The sequence below is a fragment of the Drosophila montana genome, unplaced genomic scaffold (genome assembly GCF_035044405.1).
Source record: "Drosophila montana isolate Dmon_TW-CO22-7 unplaced genomic scaffold, ASM3504440v1 contig_3083_1, whole genome shotgun sequence".
Classification (NCBI taxonomy): domain Eukaryota; kingdom Metazoa; phylum Arthropoda; class Insecta; order Diptera; family Drosophilidae; genus Drosophila; species Drosophila montana.
In genome coordinates this window covers 443316-457341 of record NW_026997957.1, presented here as the reverse complement: position 1 = coordinate 457341, position 14026 = coordinate 443316, and the positions used below count along the sequence as shown (strand labels likewise).

The 14026-nt window shown below is 44.7% G+C and overlaps 6 protein-coding genes and 3 non-coding genes across 10 annotated transcripts in view; 3 read left to right on the top strand and 6 right to left on the bottom strand.

Moving 5' to 3' along the window:
- The first annotated feature begins 1 nt into the window (after position 1).
- Positions 2-1102, top strand: LOC135430814 (splicing factor C9orf78). The gene is made up of 3 exons (XM_064685614.1): positions 2-185; positions 243-856; positions 916-1102. Exons 1-3 carry the CDS (start codon positions 61-63, stop codon positions 1071-1073), a joined length of 897 nt encoding a protein of 298 aa, XP_064541684.1. The 5' UTR covers positions 2-60; the 3' UTR covers positions 1074-1102.
- A 132-nt stretch (positions 1103-1234) lies between these two features.
- On the bottom strand, positions 1235-1329 carry LOC135430872 (small nucleolar RNA Me28S-Am2634). The gene has a single exon (XR_010436691.1). It is a non-coding gene; the product is annotated as a small nucleolar RNA Me28S-Am2634 (small nucleolar RNA).
- Positions 1330-1488: 159 nt separating this feature from the next.
- LOC135430871 (small nucleolar RNA Me28S-Am2634) lies at positions 1489-1587 on the bottom strand. Its single transcript, XR_010436690.1, has one exon. It is a non-coding gene; the product is annotated as a small nucleolar RNA Me28S-Am2634 (small nucleolar RNA).
- A 143-nt stretch (positions 1588-1730) lies between these two features.
- On the bottom strand, positions 1731-1825 carry LOC135430870 (small nucleolar RNA Me28S-Am2634). The gene has a single exon (XR_010436689.1). It is a non-coding gene; the product is annotated as a small nucleolar RNA Me28S-Am2634 (small nucleolar RNA).
- A 210-nt stretch (positions 1826-2035) lies between these two features.
- RpL23A (ribosomal protein L23A) lies at positions 2036-3604 on the bottom strand. The gene is made up of 3 exons (XM_064685610.1): positions 3465-3604; positions 2659-3071; positions 2036-2585 (listed from the first exon to the last, which is right to left on the bottom strand). The coding sequence occupies exons 1-3, from the start codon at positions 3493-3495 to the stop codon at positions 2196-2198; spliced, it is 834 nt and encodes a 277-aa protein (XP_064541680.1). The 5' UTR covers positions 3496-3604; the 3' UTR covers positions 2036-2195.
- Positions 3605-3710: 106 nt separating this feature from the next.
- Positions 3711-14026, top strand: part of LOC135430808 (uncharacterized) — a 42384-nt gene continuing 32068 nt past the window's right edge. The window contains exon 1 of the mRNA XM_064685609.1: positions 3711-3840. The gene's annotated coding sequence lies outside the window, so the exon portion shown is untranslated. The remainder of the gene's footprint in view (positions 3841-14026) is intronic.
- On the bottom strand, positions 3788-5310 carry RabX5. The gene is made up of 6 exons (XM_064685611.1): positions 4662-5310; positions 4488-4589; positions 4366-4430; positions 4183-4316; positions 3902-4127; positions 3788-3846 (listed from the first exon to the last, which is right to left on the bottom strand). The coding sequence occupies exons 1-6, from the start codon at positions 4907-4909 to the stop codon at positions 3788-3790; spliced, it is 834 nt and encodes a 277-aa protein (XP_064541681.1). The 5' UTR covers positions 4910-5310.
- On the bottom strand, positions 5726-8298 carry LOC135430800 (dynein axonemal intermediate chain 4). Its single transcript, XM_064685598.1, has 4 exons — positions 7992-8298; positions 6484-7931; positions 6208-6423; positions 5726-6149 (listed from the first exon to the last, which is right to left on the bottom strand). The coding sequence occupies exons 1-4, from the start codon at positions 8172-8174 to the stop codon at positions 5930-5932; spliced, it is 2067 nt and encodes a 688-aa protein (XP_064541668.1). The 5' UTR covers positions 8175-8298; the 3' UTR covers positions 5726-5929.
- The window catches only part of LOC135430807 (serine/arginine repetitive matrix protein 1), a 60490-nt gene continuing 57477 nt past the window's right edge, over positions 11014-14026 (top strand). For both annotated transcript variants that reach the window (XM_064685608.1, XM_064685607.1), the window contains exon 1: positions 11014-11103. In XM_064685608.1, the coding sequence (XP_064541678.1) occupies positions 11019-11103 (85 nt within the window). In that variant the 5' untranslated portion in view covers positions 11014-11018. The remainder of the gene's footprint in view (positions 11104-14026) is intronic.

The window sequence follows — 14026 nt, the reverse complement described above, 5'->3', positions numbered from 1 at the left end:
AATCGTAAACAAAAATTGCACATTACTTTTAACAAAATACGATTTGTGCTGCTTAATAATATGCAAACAGACAACAAACAGGACAAGGAGGATGCGGAGGAGCCTACCAAAGTGGTTTTTAAGAAGTCGTCCCGCAAAAATCTGCGCCAGCGCAAAAATTCAGATGAAGGCGACAAGGAGGAGCAGTACGTATATAAAGTATTTATGTATTAACACATTTAATCAAACTATTTTTCAAACAGGCTCACCCTCGACGAAATCAAGGAGCGACAACGCTTACGACAGCGTCCCAATGGCGTCAGCTTAGTAGGCCTGGCGCTCGGCAAGAAAGTGGCGCCGGAGGAAGAGCTGGCCATCAAGGATCCGTTCAATGTGAAAATTGGCGGACTGGTCAACATGCAACAAATGAAATCCGGCAAAATGAAGGAAGCCGATGATGCCTATGATGTGGGCATCGGTACGCAATTCTCGGCCGAAACCAATAAACGTGACGAAGACGAGGAAATGATGAAATATATCGAGCAGGAACTGCAAAAGCGCAAAGGCGGCGCTGCAGATGAAAACGAGAATGATGATAGCGATGCCCATAAATATCTTACACCCGAGGATGCGGCACTGTACGCGCTGCCCGACCACTTGCGTCAGTCCTCATCGCACAGATCCGAAGAAATGTTGTCGAATCAAATGCTAAATGGCATACCCGAAGTGGATCTGGGCATTCACGCCAAGATTCACAACATCGAGGCTACGGAGGATGCCAAGCAAAAGCTGCTGCAGGATGCCAAGAACAAAAAGGATGGACCCTCGCAGTTTGTGCCCACCAACATGGCAGTCAATTTCATGCAACACAATCGCTGTAAGCCTTTTCCTATTCACCAACTGCTTGTTACTAAATAGATCTTTCCTCAATTCCAGTTAACATCGAGGACAACAACGAGCAAAGGAGACGCAAGCGTGAGGAAAAAGATGGCAACAACAAATCGGCGCAGCATCAAACGAACCCAAATGGCGTTAAGCGCGCAACGGATGATTATCATTATGACAAGTTTAGAAAACAGTTTCGCAGATATTAAAGCAAGAGTACAAATTTTTATAAAACGAATTTTTATTCTACTAATTTCAACATAGAAGTGGTTTCCTGTGCTGAGTCCACGTCCTTTCCGTTTTCTGAAATATATAAAAATAAGATGTGATAAGTTTAGTTTGTTATTAAACGTTGCTGTTTAAAACTAAAGCAAATTTGTTCAGAGAGAGAAGTTGATTTCATAGCAACGAATGACTGAAGCTCAATGAGATTCCTACTTGAATAAATCATCATAATAAATGAAAAGAGCTTAAATACAACTTATTGTCTATGGAACAAGAATTTAATACACACCTTTAGGAGAATCAAAGACAGTTGACAATCAATTCTGTTTCCAACTGAAAAGTAAAAACGGATAACAAAAATATTAGTTTAAATCTAGGAGAATTCATACAGTTAGGATAGATATTTTCTTCAGTGAGAGAAGTTGATTTCATAGCAACGAATGACTGATGCTCAATGAGATTCCTACTTGAATAAATCATCATAATAAGTGAAACATAATTTATTATCTATTAAACAATGTCTGTATACACACCTTTAGGAGAATAAAATACGGTTGACAATCTATCCTGTTTCAAACTGAAAAGTCCAAAGAAAAATATAAGATAAGTTTGAATCTAGAAGATTTCATACAGTTAGGATAGATATTTTGTTCAGTGAGAGAAGTTGATTTCATAGCAACGAATGACTGAAGCTCAATGAGATTCCTACTTGAATAAATCATCATATAAAAATAGAAAGCTTTTAATCAAAAAATAGTACTTACTCTTTTAGAAAAATTAATTTGCCCAGCACCAAACTGAAAAATATTATAAATTAGTTAAAAAGATCAGATTTGATAAGATTTAAATGCAAATCTCACCTATTAAAAAGGATGATCCAGTCAAGTCTTTGCTGAAACCATCTGAAATTATAATAATAATACCAACCCAATTGCAAACCCATTCATTCTGTTGTTATTAGAGTTTTTGTGATTTTTTTATTATACCCAGACAACATTGAAACGTTCATCCTCGCTCTATTTTGTCAGCTTAGTTATTACTTTGTTTATAGAAAAGAATTCTACTGTTAAAATGTAAAACGCGATGTACGTTCCCATTTTGCATGTTTATATGATGCCGATCTTGTTGGCGATATCAAGAGCATCGTAGTCACGCGCCAGGCGCACATAAGCCTTCTTCTGACCATCGGGCCTAATCAGAATGTTAACCTTAGCCACCTTGATGTCGTAGAGCTTACGCACTGCGGCACGCACGTGGTTCTTGTTGGCGCGCAGGTGTGTGAGGAAGACCAAGGTGTTGTTATCCTCGATCTTCTTCATGGCTGCTTCCGTGGTCAACGGATATTTGATGATGTTGTAAGCATCCATGCGGTTCCTGGTGGGCACCGACTTCCTGGGGTATTTAGGATTGCGTGGCAGCTTCAACGTTGTTGGACGACGGAAGTGCACATTGGTGCGGATCTTGCGTGTGCGTGTACCGAAAGCGCCCTTGATGATCTGTTTGGTATTCATAGGAAAACATATTGAATTAACTTCCATTTGCTACGCTCAGCCCTCGGCACTTGCTCACCTTGGTCTGCACCTTCTTGGCGTTCAACAAGGCAACAGCCTTGGCCTTAGCCGTACCCTTGGCGGGCTTGGCACCAGCCTTGCCCACGGGCTTCTTGCCCTTGGCAGCAGCACGTGCCTTGGCGGAGAGCTTGGCCAGCACAGACTGGGGCTTCTTGCCAGCGCCCAATTTCTTCTTCAGATCCTTAGCCTTTGGCTTGGTGATTGGCTTCTTCAGGGCGGGCTTCTTTGCAGCGCCAGCGGCTGGCTTCTTGGCAGCACCAGCAGCGGTAGCGGGCTTCTTGGCGGGAGCAGCAGCCTTCTTGGGGGCAGCAGCCGCTGCAGGCTTAGCTGCAGCTGGTGCATCCTTCTTGGCAGCAGCAGGCGCCGCCGGAGCCGCCTTCTTCTGCTCTGGCTTCTTATCGCCAGGCTTTGCTGTAATTGGCAATTAACAAAATAAATTAACACTGGTAAACAGAGCTGCAAAAAAGTTGGGTTAGGCACGAACGCACAACGCTAGGGCAAGCAGCAACAAACACAGCAGTCTTCATTTTTAATAACAATTGCACTTGTATTTAATATTAAAAACGCTTATTGCTTAAATACAGCTCTTGGCAGCTTCACACACGCATTGTACATTGTTTTCAATGCCGAGTCGCAGCCACACCGCACGTGGCGCAAATATGGCGACACATTTTCAGTTATATTTGGTAGAAATTCTTATTTTAACACATTTCTACATATATCCGTGCATTGTGCTTGCTTTAACCTTGCTGTTGATGACAAAACCACACATTTTTTAGGCATTTTTATATGAAAAATCCTTACCGGATTTCTCGGTTGGCTTTTTAGGTGGCATTTCTACGAGAAAAAGAAATGAAAAGGAAAACTGAGGGGCATTTGACAAATGAGCGGAAGCCCATTTTGACAGTAGCGTGGCCAGATGCGTAGCAAGTGGCAGCGCCTTATGACGATGTATGGTAAATGGCAACGCTAAGCAACGTGCAGTTAAAACAGAGTGGCAGGCCAGTGGCAACGCTATAAAGAAATTAAATGAGATGGCAGCCCTGTCTGTCAATAAAAAACCGTTTTTTGTGTGCAGTAAAATTAAAATGTATTTATAAAAATAAAATGTGAACCGTGTGCATTTATCAGCAGCCACAACCACTTTTTTGTTTGCTGGAGCGACTTGTGAAATAACTACGTAAGTCTGAAAATAACATAACAAAATTATCGAAAAATTTGCAGCGACCTTTGTAACTTACCAAATTTTTGCGACTTTTCGGGTGTTTGTGTTGTCTGCTCCTGTGCTGTGCTCTTTATTAATTTTAATTGTTGCTGCATGGCCGTTTCAAAGGCCAATGCGGCCAAACGTTGAAAAAACTCGTTGATTTTGTAACCGGAACGCGCCGATACGGACCAATATTCGGCCTGCAGCTCGGCAGCTGCAACGCCTGCGATGCGCTCCATTCGCATAAACTCCTCCTTGGTCTGGGATGAAAAAATGCCTAAAGATTGGAATGCTTGAAAATATGTTTGGGCTCACCAATAGATCTGCCTTTGTGCCCACTAGAAACACCAAAGGTTTCTGCGTTGTGTTGTAGTTGAGGGCGCTGGAAAGCCACTTTTTGGCAGCCTCTAGAGACTCGCGCTTGGACATGTCGTAGGTGGCCACAATGACTAGAACAGAAGGGGATGAGGGAATGATTTCAAAAAGCTGCATGCTTACCACTAGCATTGCGATAATAGGCGCCCGCTATGCACTTGAAGCGCTCCTGGCCAGCCGTGTCCCACCTGCAAGCAAAAAAGGGGCTAGAAATTTGGGTGCATGCCTTGGAGCTGTCCACTTACATCTCCAGGCCGAAGTTGTGACCCAATATGCTGAAGTTCTCCAGCTCAAAGTCAACGCCAATGGTCGCCTTATAGTTCGACTGAAACTTGTCGTAGCAGAAGCTGTGCAAATGCCAACAAGATTCAAACAGAGTTCTCCTCTAAATTTCTTCCTCGGATTACAACTTGACTCACCGATTCACAATGGCCGTTTTGCCGACGGCGCAGTCGCCCACAAAGATGACCTTGCAGGGACGCAGCTTGGGTTTGCGCGGCAGCTCCAGTTGGTAGCGCAGCTGGGGCGCAAAATCCTTGTCCCGGCTGTACGGCGTCTGGGCGAGGCTGTAGGCGGGCGGCAAATGTCTCAAATGGGTGCGCGGATCGTGCAGGTTCGCCGTTGGCGTCGCGGGCAACAACAGATTCTGGCGCAGCCGATGGGGCATTGTGTACGTCTCGTTGCCAACTGACAGCGAGACGAGCTGCGGTCGCAAGCCAAAGCGGAAAACTGCGCCACAAAACCACAAGCCTCGGCCTGAACTTGGGCGGCTATCAAGTGCTCAAGGTGCGCCACAGGTGCTGCGACTCTATATGCAAATATGCCTCCGATAATGCAGAGCCCTCGAATTGGGTTAACCAGCGATAGCAATGTGGCACAGAGCTAGCCCAATCTTGGCTAGGGATTTCCCCATGTGAATTTAGTTGAGTTTTCGCTGTGATTCAAACTTGGAAAGCTGAGATTTGCGTAAGCTAATACCACATTAATTGAGAAGAGATTTATCCAAGTAATCCAAACATAGAACTGTAGAAAAGTTCTTTCAATTTTAGATATGTTTGTCTTAGAGTAATGTCTATATGGACAGAAAACAGGTGGAAAATTACCCAAGGTTATATTTACATAAATCCAAAGAAATGCGATTGGAAGCTAAGGCAGAGTTTTAGAAAATTCCACTCGTACATGGTTGAAAATTCGTGGAACTTTTTTGTTTTCCTTCCAATCGCCTGCAAACTTGTTTTCATTTCTTTGCGATGTTTTTCACGCTTTTCGGGTAAATCACGCTGCTTGGTGGAAAATGGGGGACATTTAATTGAGAATTGTTATACGCTTTTCGGGTAAATCACGCCCCTGAACTGTAGACATGAAGGGCTCCGCACAATTTCAGCAACCGCCTTCAAAACTCATTTTCAAATGTCTTTATTAAACATTTCTTTGAGATGTGATTCACGCTTTTCCTCGTAAATCACGCCCCTTTGTGGAAAATTGGGAACATTTATTAGCTCCTTTATAGCTCCTTTATCCTTTATTTTTCTTTTGTTTCACGCTCTTCGGGTAAATCACGTCCCTTTAGTGGAAAATGGGGGACATTTATTTGAGATGTGTTTCACGCTTTTCGAGCAAATCACGCACCTTGGTGGAAAATGAGTAATAAAAGTTGTTTAAAAGACCTGGCAAGATTGAAACAAGTTTATTGCTCTGCTGTGTGCTTGTCGCCTCCAGGATAATTAAAGGAGCCCACGCTCTTGACCTGCTGCAACAGGTCCGGATCCAAGGCCAGGGCCTTGAAGAGGGCACGCTTCAGCTGCCTGTACTGAAAGTGCGGCGGGAAGGGCATGTCCTCAAAGGCGAGCATGAGGAGATTGCCAGCCTCATTGCCCACGGCCAGGGAGCGACCACACTGCGTAAAGCTGGAAATGGAATGGAAATGGAAATGGAATGGAATGGTAAATAGAGGGAGCTGCTCACCAGAAGGTCGTGTAGTCAATCTGGGCATCGATTGTGGTGGACGAGACGGGCTTCAGTGTGCTGTTGCGCAGATCCCAAATGTCGATGGTGTTGCGGCTGAGCGAGACCAAAATGGTCGAATGGGTGCGGCTCCAGCGGGCGCAGTGCACCGGCGACAGATGATGATGCAGTGTGATCAGCGGCAGCAGGATGCCGCCCAGCCAGATGCGAATGCACCTGGACAGGAACAAGGATTAGATGGATATTGAAGCCAAGAGGAATCTGGCAAAAACTCACCAATCGCTGCCGCAGGTCAAGTAGAGCTTGGGGGACCAGGGTGAGAAGTCCATGCAGACGGCGGGCGTTTCGTGCACCTGGCGCTGTTCCAGATGCTGCAGTGGATAGTTGGTGGAGCACTTGTACATGGTGCCCTCATCGGTGAGCACATAGTAGAAATCCGTTTGCAACGGATCCAGCACGAGTTCCAGGCACTGCACATGGCGATTCGCGAGTAGCGGCACACGCTGTGCCGGACACTGGAGAGGAATCCCCTCCAGCTCGGCCTCGGCACGCTGAAAATACTGATGCTGAAAGCCCAACAGATGCGGACTGTTGATCAGCTGGTATTTGGTAATGGCGCCCGACTGCGAGGCAGCCAGAAAGGGCGTCATATCGGGCTCGCCGGGCACATCGCCATCGGTGCGCTGTATCCACTTGATGGATGTCACCGGCTCGAAGTGGGGCGAGCTGCTGCGCTGCGAGCTGGCCAGCGGCGGCTGATCCTCCGGCTGTGATATGTCACGCACCTGGACATCCCCGTTGTGAAGGCCAATGGCCAAGAGTTGAGGTGCCGCCGGCGCGAACTGCACCGTGACCACCGGCACGGGATAATTGTAGCAGCGTTCCGGATTCACCGGATTCTTGATGTTCCACACATAAACATAGCCGGGACTGCTGCCCGGCTGCTTGCCCAGCTTGGCATAGGTATAGATGCCATAGGACACGGCCATAATGTCGCCGTTGCTGGGACAAAAGCTGACCCCGGTCACCGCCTGCCGTGCTCTGGCCGCCGGGGAGGGTGCACTCAGACGCCAGAGCAGGCGCAGCCGGTACTTGAACTTGACGTCCTCGGCGAGCGGATCGGGCGGCGTCATATTGCGAAATCGTCGCTGTTCCGGCTCGTATACATTGCTGGCCAGGATGCGCATGGTGAGCATGAGCGCCAGCCTAAAGCTGGGCAGCTTGTTGATTTCCACAAACTGATCGACGCCGCCCACGCGATAGGTGGTCACCTCCATTTTCTGGGCGCCCTGCACCTGGACGCTCTTCGTGGACGCCTCCAGGTCCTTGTACGTGTCGAACATCTCGAAGTTGGACACATAGGAGGCCACCTGGTCGGTGCGCAGGCGTTCCGTGTTGACCAGCCGCGACTTCAGCAGCGTCGATATCGTCTGCGTTTCCGAGTCGACCGTACGCCGGGATTTGTCTGTGCCCGCCAGCAGCTGCTCGTATCGCTCGTTATCCGCCAGCACCTGGCGCCCCTCCTCGCTGTCCGCCTCGGCCGTCATGCTGCGCCGCTCGAACAGCACCACAAGCGGCGTCTTGCGCAGCAGCACTTTGATAAAGGGCGTGGCCGCCAGCTTGGCCGATTTGCGAGCCGCGGCCGCAAAGCTAACCGTTTCGGCTTTGTCCCTGTCCCTGTCCCTGTCCATGTCGCCGCCCAACTGCAGCTTGTACAGATTTATCTGGAGCAAGGCACAGAGAATACAGATATGGAAGGGGTTTTCCAATCATTTTGTACTCACGCCTTGCGCTATGTCATCTAAAGAGGCGCGCATCACGCATTTGGTGCGATATTCGGGCGAGCGCAGCTTCTGCATGGGCAGCTGCTCCGCAGGAGTCGTCTTCATCAGCGGATGATTCCTGATCAGCTGGCTGAGCTGCTGGAAATCAGCAGCTCGATAATCCTTGTTCAACGGCCTGGACATCTTGGCTGATAATATTATAATTTAGTGGCTATTGTAGTGCTTGGATATACCCTGTACTAATAGGAAATGGTTAGAAGTGGGGTATATTGCAGTTGTGCCCAAGTATGTAACAGGCAGAAGAAGGAACGAGAAGTATCCTATTTATAATATGAGATCTCGTACACCATAAGAGGTAACTTTCTTTTATCTCCAAGCGTTTTCTCAAATTCGATAAATATCGATTTTTGGTTCTGGTTCTTATATCATATATCGATAGTTTATATGAGCTAGATTTGCAAAAATCCCATGTAGTAGACACAGATCAAGATTATTTCACTGTTTGAATAACTCCCTGCGTTCCCTTTAAAATAGAAATTTCGACTAGGGCTATATTTAAGCCCTGAAAATTTCATAAGTATCGAGCTGAAAACACAGAAGTTATTCAGAAATGAATTTCCCCTAGTATAAAGCTTAAGGAAGAGTAAGCACAATCCCGGCTAAAACTTGGATCTTTATGCAGGGTATCTTCTAGTCGGGCACACTCTTCCAGCGCACTTTTACTTGTTTATACTGTAGTTAACATGGCAACGCATCGTTGCCACAGACACGCGCCTGTTGCCATACGGCAGTGCTATATATTGTTGCGCAGCTGCACACATAAATATTCATATTCAAAATAATTTTCAGGCACGCAAGCGCAAAGTAATTTAATTTGTGGCAAGTCGAAGCTTTTATGCCCTAACAAGCTATCGAAATCAGATCGATTGCGATAGGCAACTATCGATAGCATCGATACTTCGACTATTGTGAACCTACTTGAGTGGCAAAAACTTTCCGCGTGTTTTGGGTGCAGCGGGCGCGCTTGCATTTTAATATATGTATCAAAATACATAAGGAATAAGTTCTACTATTTTCGGTTTCTTTCAAATGTATAACATAAAGCGTGACTAAGTGATATATAGTAGCTGCAAGAGAATTCAGATAATTATGGCGATTGCATGGTTCACAGACGCGCACAGTGCAGACGGACTGCCTATTGTGAATGGCAAAACTTCCGCAACAACAACAACAACAACAAGGAGAGAAACAAGTACAAAGCATATAGCCGCTGCTATGACCTGTCACAAAAAAAAACAAAACAAAGTTTCGTTTAAAATTTGTATAGCAATTAGACGCACACCAAAGCAATTTACACAAACACACACACACACACACGGACATGTGTAGCAATAGAAAGGGTCTTTAATTCCGCCACAGCGCGTAGAAGTCGAAGAAAAAGAAGTTGTCTTATGTTAATTTTGCCTTTCTGCTTCGCTACGCTGATTCGCTTAATGAACAGGCAGCGGCTGCGGCCGCAGCAGCGACGTCGGCGTTGTCAGCAGCGCAGCAAGTGCAATATGTCAAATAGACAGACCAAGCAGCGAAAAGAAAGACGTTTTCCGCATGGGGGCCAAAAAGCCGCCGCATTGCATGTTGGTCAGCAGCAACTACAACGAAAACAACAGCAACAAATCGCCTGCGTTCACAATATAAACGCGTCAAGCGTAAAGCAATAAATGTGCAAGCGAAAAAGAGAATAAAATAACAAAAGCAGCGTTAAAATCGCTTTGCGTGCATTATGAACTTTGCACGGGCGAGAGAGCAGGCAAGAAATGCGACCATCGCTTGTTACACATTTTCGGCAAAAAATATACCAACAACAACAATGGCGGCTGGCAGCGACGTTGCAGTCGACGTTGGCTGCGCACAGTGCTTAAAAGTGTAGCTATTGCAATTATTGGCATACGACAAGGCGCAGGCGACAACTGCGTCACTTCTGTTATCACATTTGTAAAACCCAACTTTATGGCCGTTCAATCAATAAGGTAAGTGCATTTTTTAATATCGAAAATCCAACCATAAAACCGCTTAATTGGCTGCATTTGATGAGCTTCTAATTGTCCACACCCTGAAAATCGTAAAATTTAACGGCTACAAGTTCATCTAGCTATGCACATGTACTCACACGCACACACACACACACACACACACACACACACACACACACACACACACACACACACATGCACGCGTATGACCCGTGTCTTTGAACCGTTTTACGTTCATTCAGTTCGACTTTTACACCTGTTTTATGCTTCCACTGGCCCCAATGTGCGCCGGCCGCTGCCAACGCCGACGCAGCAGCGTTGCGCTCATCGCGTCGGGTGTAACATATTTTCTTTTTTCATTTTTCTGTGTTGGTTTTGTTTTTTGTTTTTTTTTTACATTTTTTTTTTTTAGCAGCGTACGCCGCGTTTAAGCCCTCTGCTCACAAAACCGACTTTTATTCGTTAATTAACCGTCGTGCGGCGCAGAAGTGCCGGCCGCGCAAAGCCCGCTTAACGGAAGTCCACAAAATCGAAGCTATTGCGGAAACTCGAAAGCGAGGGCGCAAAAACTGATTTCGATTCTCTCGGCGATTGAGCACAAACCGTCACCACCTGTGGCAACACTGGCACCTGCTGTCGCCAGCGTCGCTCTCGCTGTTGACGTTGACGTTGACGTCGGCGCTTTTCACTCGTTTTTCGTTTTCGGTGCGCGTCACAGTTGCATTTCGAACGCGGCACGTGCGCCGTTGTCCAACTTCAACGCCGGCGCTGACTCCTGTTTGCAGTCTGCTGCAGTCGCAGCGAGGCGGCGCGTGCGCACACATTTGAGTTATTATAATTTTATGCATATTGCGCGGCTTTCAATTAATGCGTGTATATTTTTGCGTGCGTGTGTGTGTATGTTAAATGTTAACGCGATTTTGCAATAAGGCGACACCCGCATTCACAGCATAATCAGTTGATCAGTTGATTTTGTCTTATCAGCAGCAGCATCTGTATGATGTTGCTTTGGAAGCGACTTTGTCGACCCCAAGGCGAGCCGGCGGCGACAACGACAACAAATACCTTGGCGCAGCGCAGAGGTAAGTTTGTTTTCGTTTATAAATATATCCAGCTAGCCACGCCCCTTTATTAGAAACGCCCACGCCGCGACGCGCTTTTTTTTAAGCATGTGCAAACAAAAAACATTTAAAAATCAAAAATTGGGAAAGAGAAAAATTGTTTTATTTTTGTTTTTAATTTTTTGATGTTTTTTTTTGACTTTTTTTATTGTTGTACATGAAATCGGTGCGTCTCATTTGCATAATTTGCATCTTAAAATTGTTTCGGTTTCAGTTTCTGTTTTTATTGACTGGTTTATTGATTTCATTTTGTGATTTCGTTCGCCAGACCCAAAACTCAGTCCCCAAAACCCAGTCCCCGTCTCGGGCGCTTAATAAATTACCATCAAATTTTATCACCTACAAAAGATGTATATTCGCTGAGCAGACAAATGCGTGAAGCAGCTTTAAGCCATTGAGTTAAATGAATAATATCTAGTATGTTAATATTGGCTTTTGGTTCTGAGCTCCATTCCTGGGCCTCAGCTCTTTGGGTGGATTCCAGTCGGGTGTGGGGTGAGAATGTTGCCAAAAAGATTTATGAATGAGTTTGGCGTGTTTAACATAATTATGCATATCGCGCAGTCTGCTTAAGATTTAGATACGTCCACAAGATCAATCTATTAAACATGTGCGAGAGACTCTGTTAACGAGACGGGACTAGCAAATGCTCTACGGCCAGGTGAGCCATGCGGCAAGTAAAGGCCATACACCAAAAAGTGGGTTTTAATTATAATTAGAAGCATTTTTGATTTGAGTGTCTTACTCCAAATTTTCGATTATTAAATCGATATTTATCGGAAAAGTTATTAAACTAATCAAATAAAATTGAATTGTTTATTCATTGCGAGGGTCTACACACCGAAATAATCTTAGATTTAGGAAACTCTGAAATCGTAATATAAAAAATAGTATTAACTCAAGCTGCTTAGCAATCGATATTTATCGATCTTGTGGGAAACTAGGGGCCGCTGAAAATTAAAATAACCTGATGTCTGTTTTCATATAATAGAGATTTTTAACTTTTAATAACTCTCAATATCTACAAAATAAAAAGCAGTTTTACAAATCGATATTTATCGGGGAAGAAAAACTAAGGTAACCTGCCTAATATCGATCTTGTTGGAAACTGGGGAACGCTTAACATTAATTTAACCAGATTTTTGATAATATACAAAAAAGGTTTTTAAACCTTAAGATTTGCAAAATCTACAGAATAAAAAGGAGTTTTACAAATCGATATATTGATCGGGGGAAAAACTAAGGTAGAAGGAATTTAAATACAAATCGATGTTTATCGGAGGGAAAACTAAGGTAAAAGGAGTTTCACAAATCGATATTTATCGGAGGGAAAAATAAGGTAAAAGGAGTTTTATAAATCGATATTTATCTGTGGAGAAAAACTCTTGTCGGCTTCTTCTAGCTGTTACCAAAATAAACACAACTTTAGAAGACCCATTTAAACCTTACTAATAAAGTATAGGGTATTTTATGTTATAGCGTGTTTGGAGTTGGGACTGCTCAAGCTATTTATAACGAGTTGGCGTGGGATGTATGGAAATTTCCAGGCATAGCTTCAACGATTATCTAATCATAGTTACCTTTGACTAGTGTCTGGGCACGAGCCTATGTCTAATTGTGGATGCGCTCTTACGCTTCGACTGCCGCCTGGGCGCAACTGTCAGCTCGCATTGCCACAAGTTGCGGCAAGTTGGGATCACAGTGGCTCGCAGTGCCAGTTATTGTGGTTTTCATTTCGTTTCTGTTCGATTGCGACTCCTTTTCCCGCCCTGCTCTCTCTCGCTTTTTGGCTGGGCTCTTATTTTGGTCAACATGACTTTGACTTGTGGTAATTTGATGTTAATGACACTCATCAGCAGCGACACACGAACAACAACAACAACAACAGCAGCAAGAAGCGACATCGACACTGCCTTTGCCCCTTCCCCAGCCCCTGCCCCTACCCCAAGCCTGGCAGCAAACGTCGCACACTTAACACGATTCTAGTAGATCGTTCCGCTGTCCAGCGACATTTTTATGTGGTTCCCAACCGCATCGCAACGCACCGCACCGCACCGCACCTGCCCCGCCCCGAGTCGTGTGGCATAATCGGCTTAGGCTTGGAGGAGAGTCTCTAGCCATGCCTGGGCTTTATTATCACAGTCTCTCATTCTTTCGCTCCCTCCTATCGCTCGATGCGCGCTCCATTTAGGCATTCTTGTTATTAGTTTGTGTCTTGAGTCTTCTGTTTTCGAAACGCCATCAAGTTGCATGTTTTATGCGCCTCGTAAAAACTACGCTCCGATATGCGTATAAAAATGAGTTCAACATTTTGTTGTGACACTTTTATGGGTCGCTTTTCTTCTTCTTCTTCTTATTTCTTGGCATATAACCTGGCAGCGGGTGTTATAAATTTGTCCCGAAATGTCTAACACATTGAAGGACAAGGACCATGTTCTTGATCAGTATGAAGAGTTAATTTATGTACCTTAAATTCGTCTGGCTGTTTGAACTTTAAAATTACAAAGCTAGAGACTTAAAATATGAAATATATATTCAGTTTTAACCTCCTTGTCAAAGAGCGCAGACGTGTAAAACAATCGCCCTAAAGAAATATATCGGGGAAAATTTAAGTAAAATTGAGTTTCTTTTTTGTCTTGAATAGAAACTCCGGATCTCGAGCCAGACCAACAAATATTTATAATATTGAAAGGTCGCCAAAACTAGGAATATATTCTTCTAAACAATAAAGCTAAACAAACAGCAGAGCGAGTTTATGCTTCGCTAATTCCTCACATAATATCGATAAATATCGATTTTGAGACATGTTTAATTAAGCATAACTCGAAAATTCTAAGAGATTATAAGAATTATATACACCAAAATAAGTTATGTGGGTTCTCTG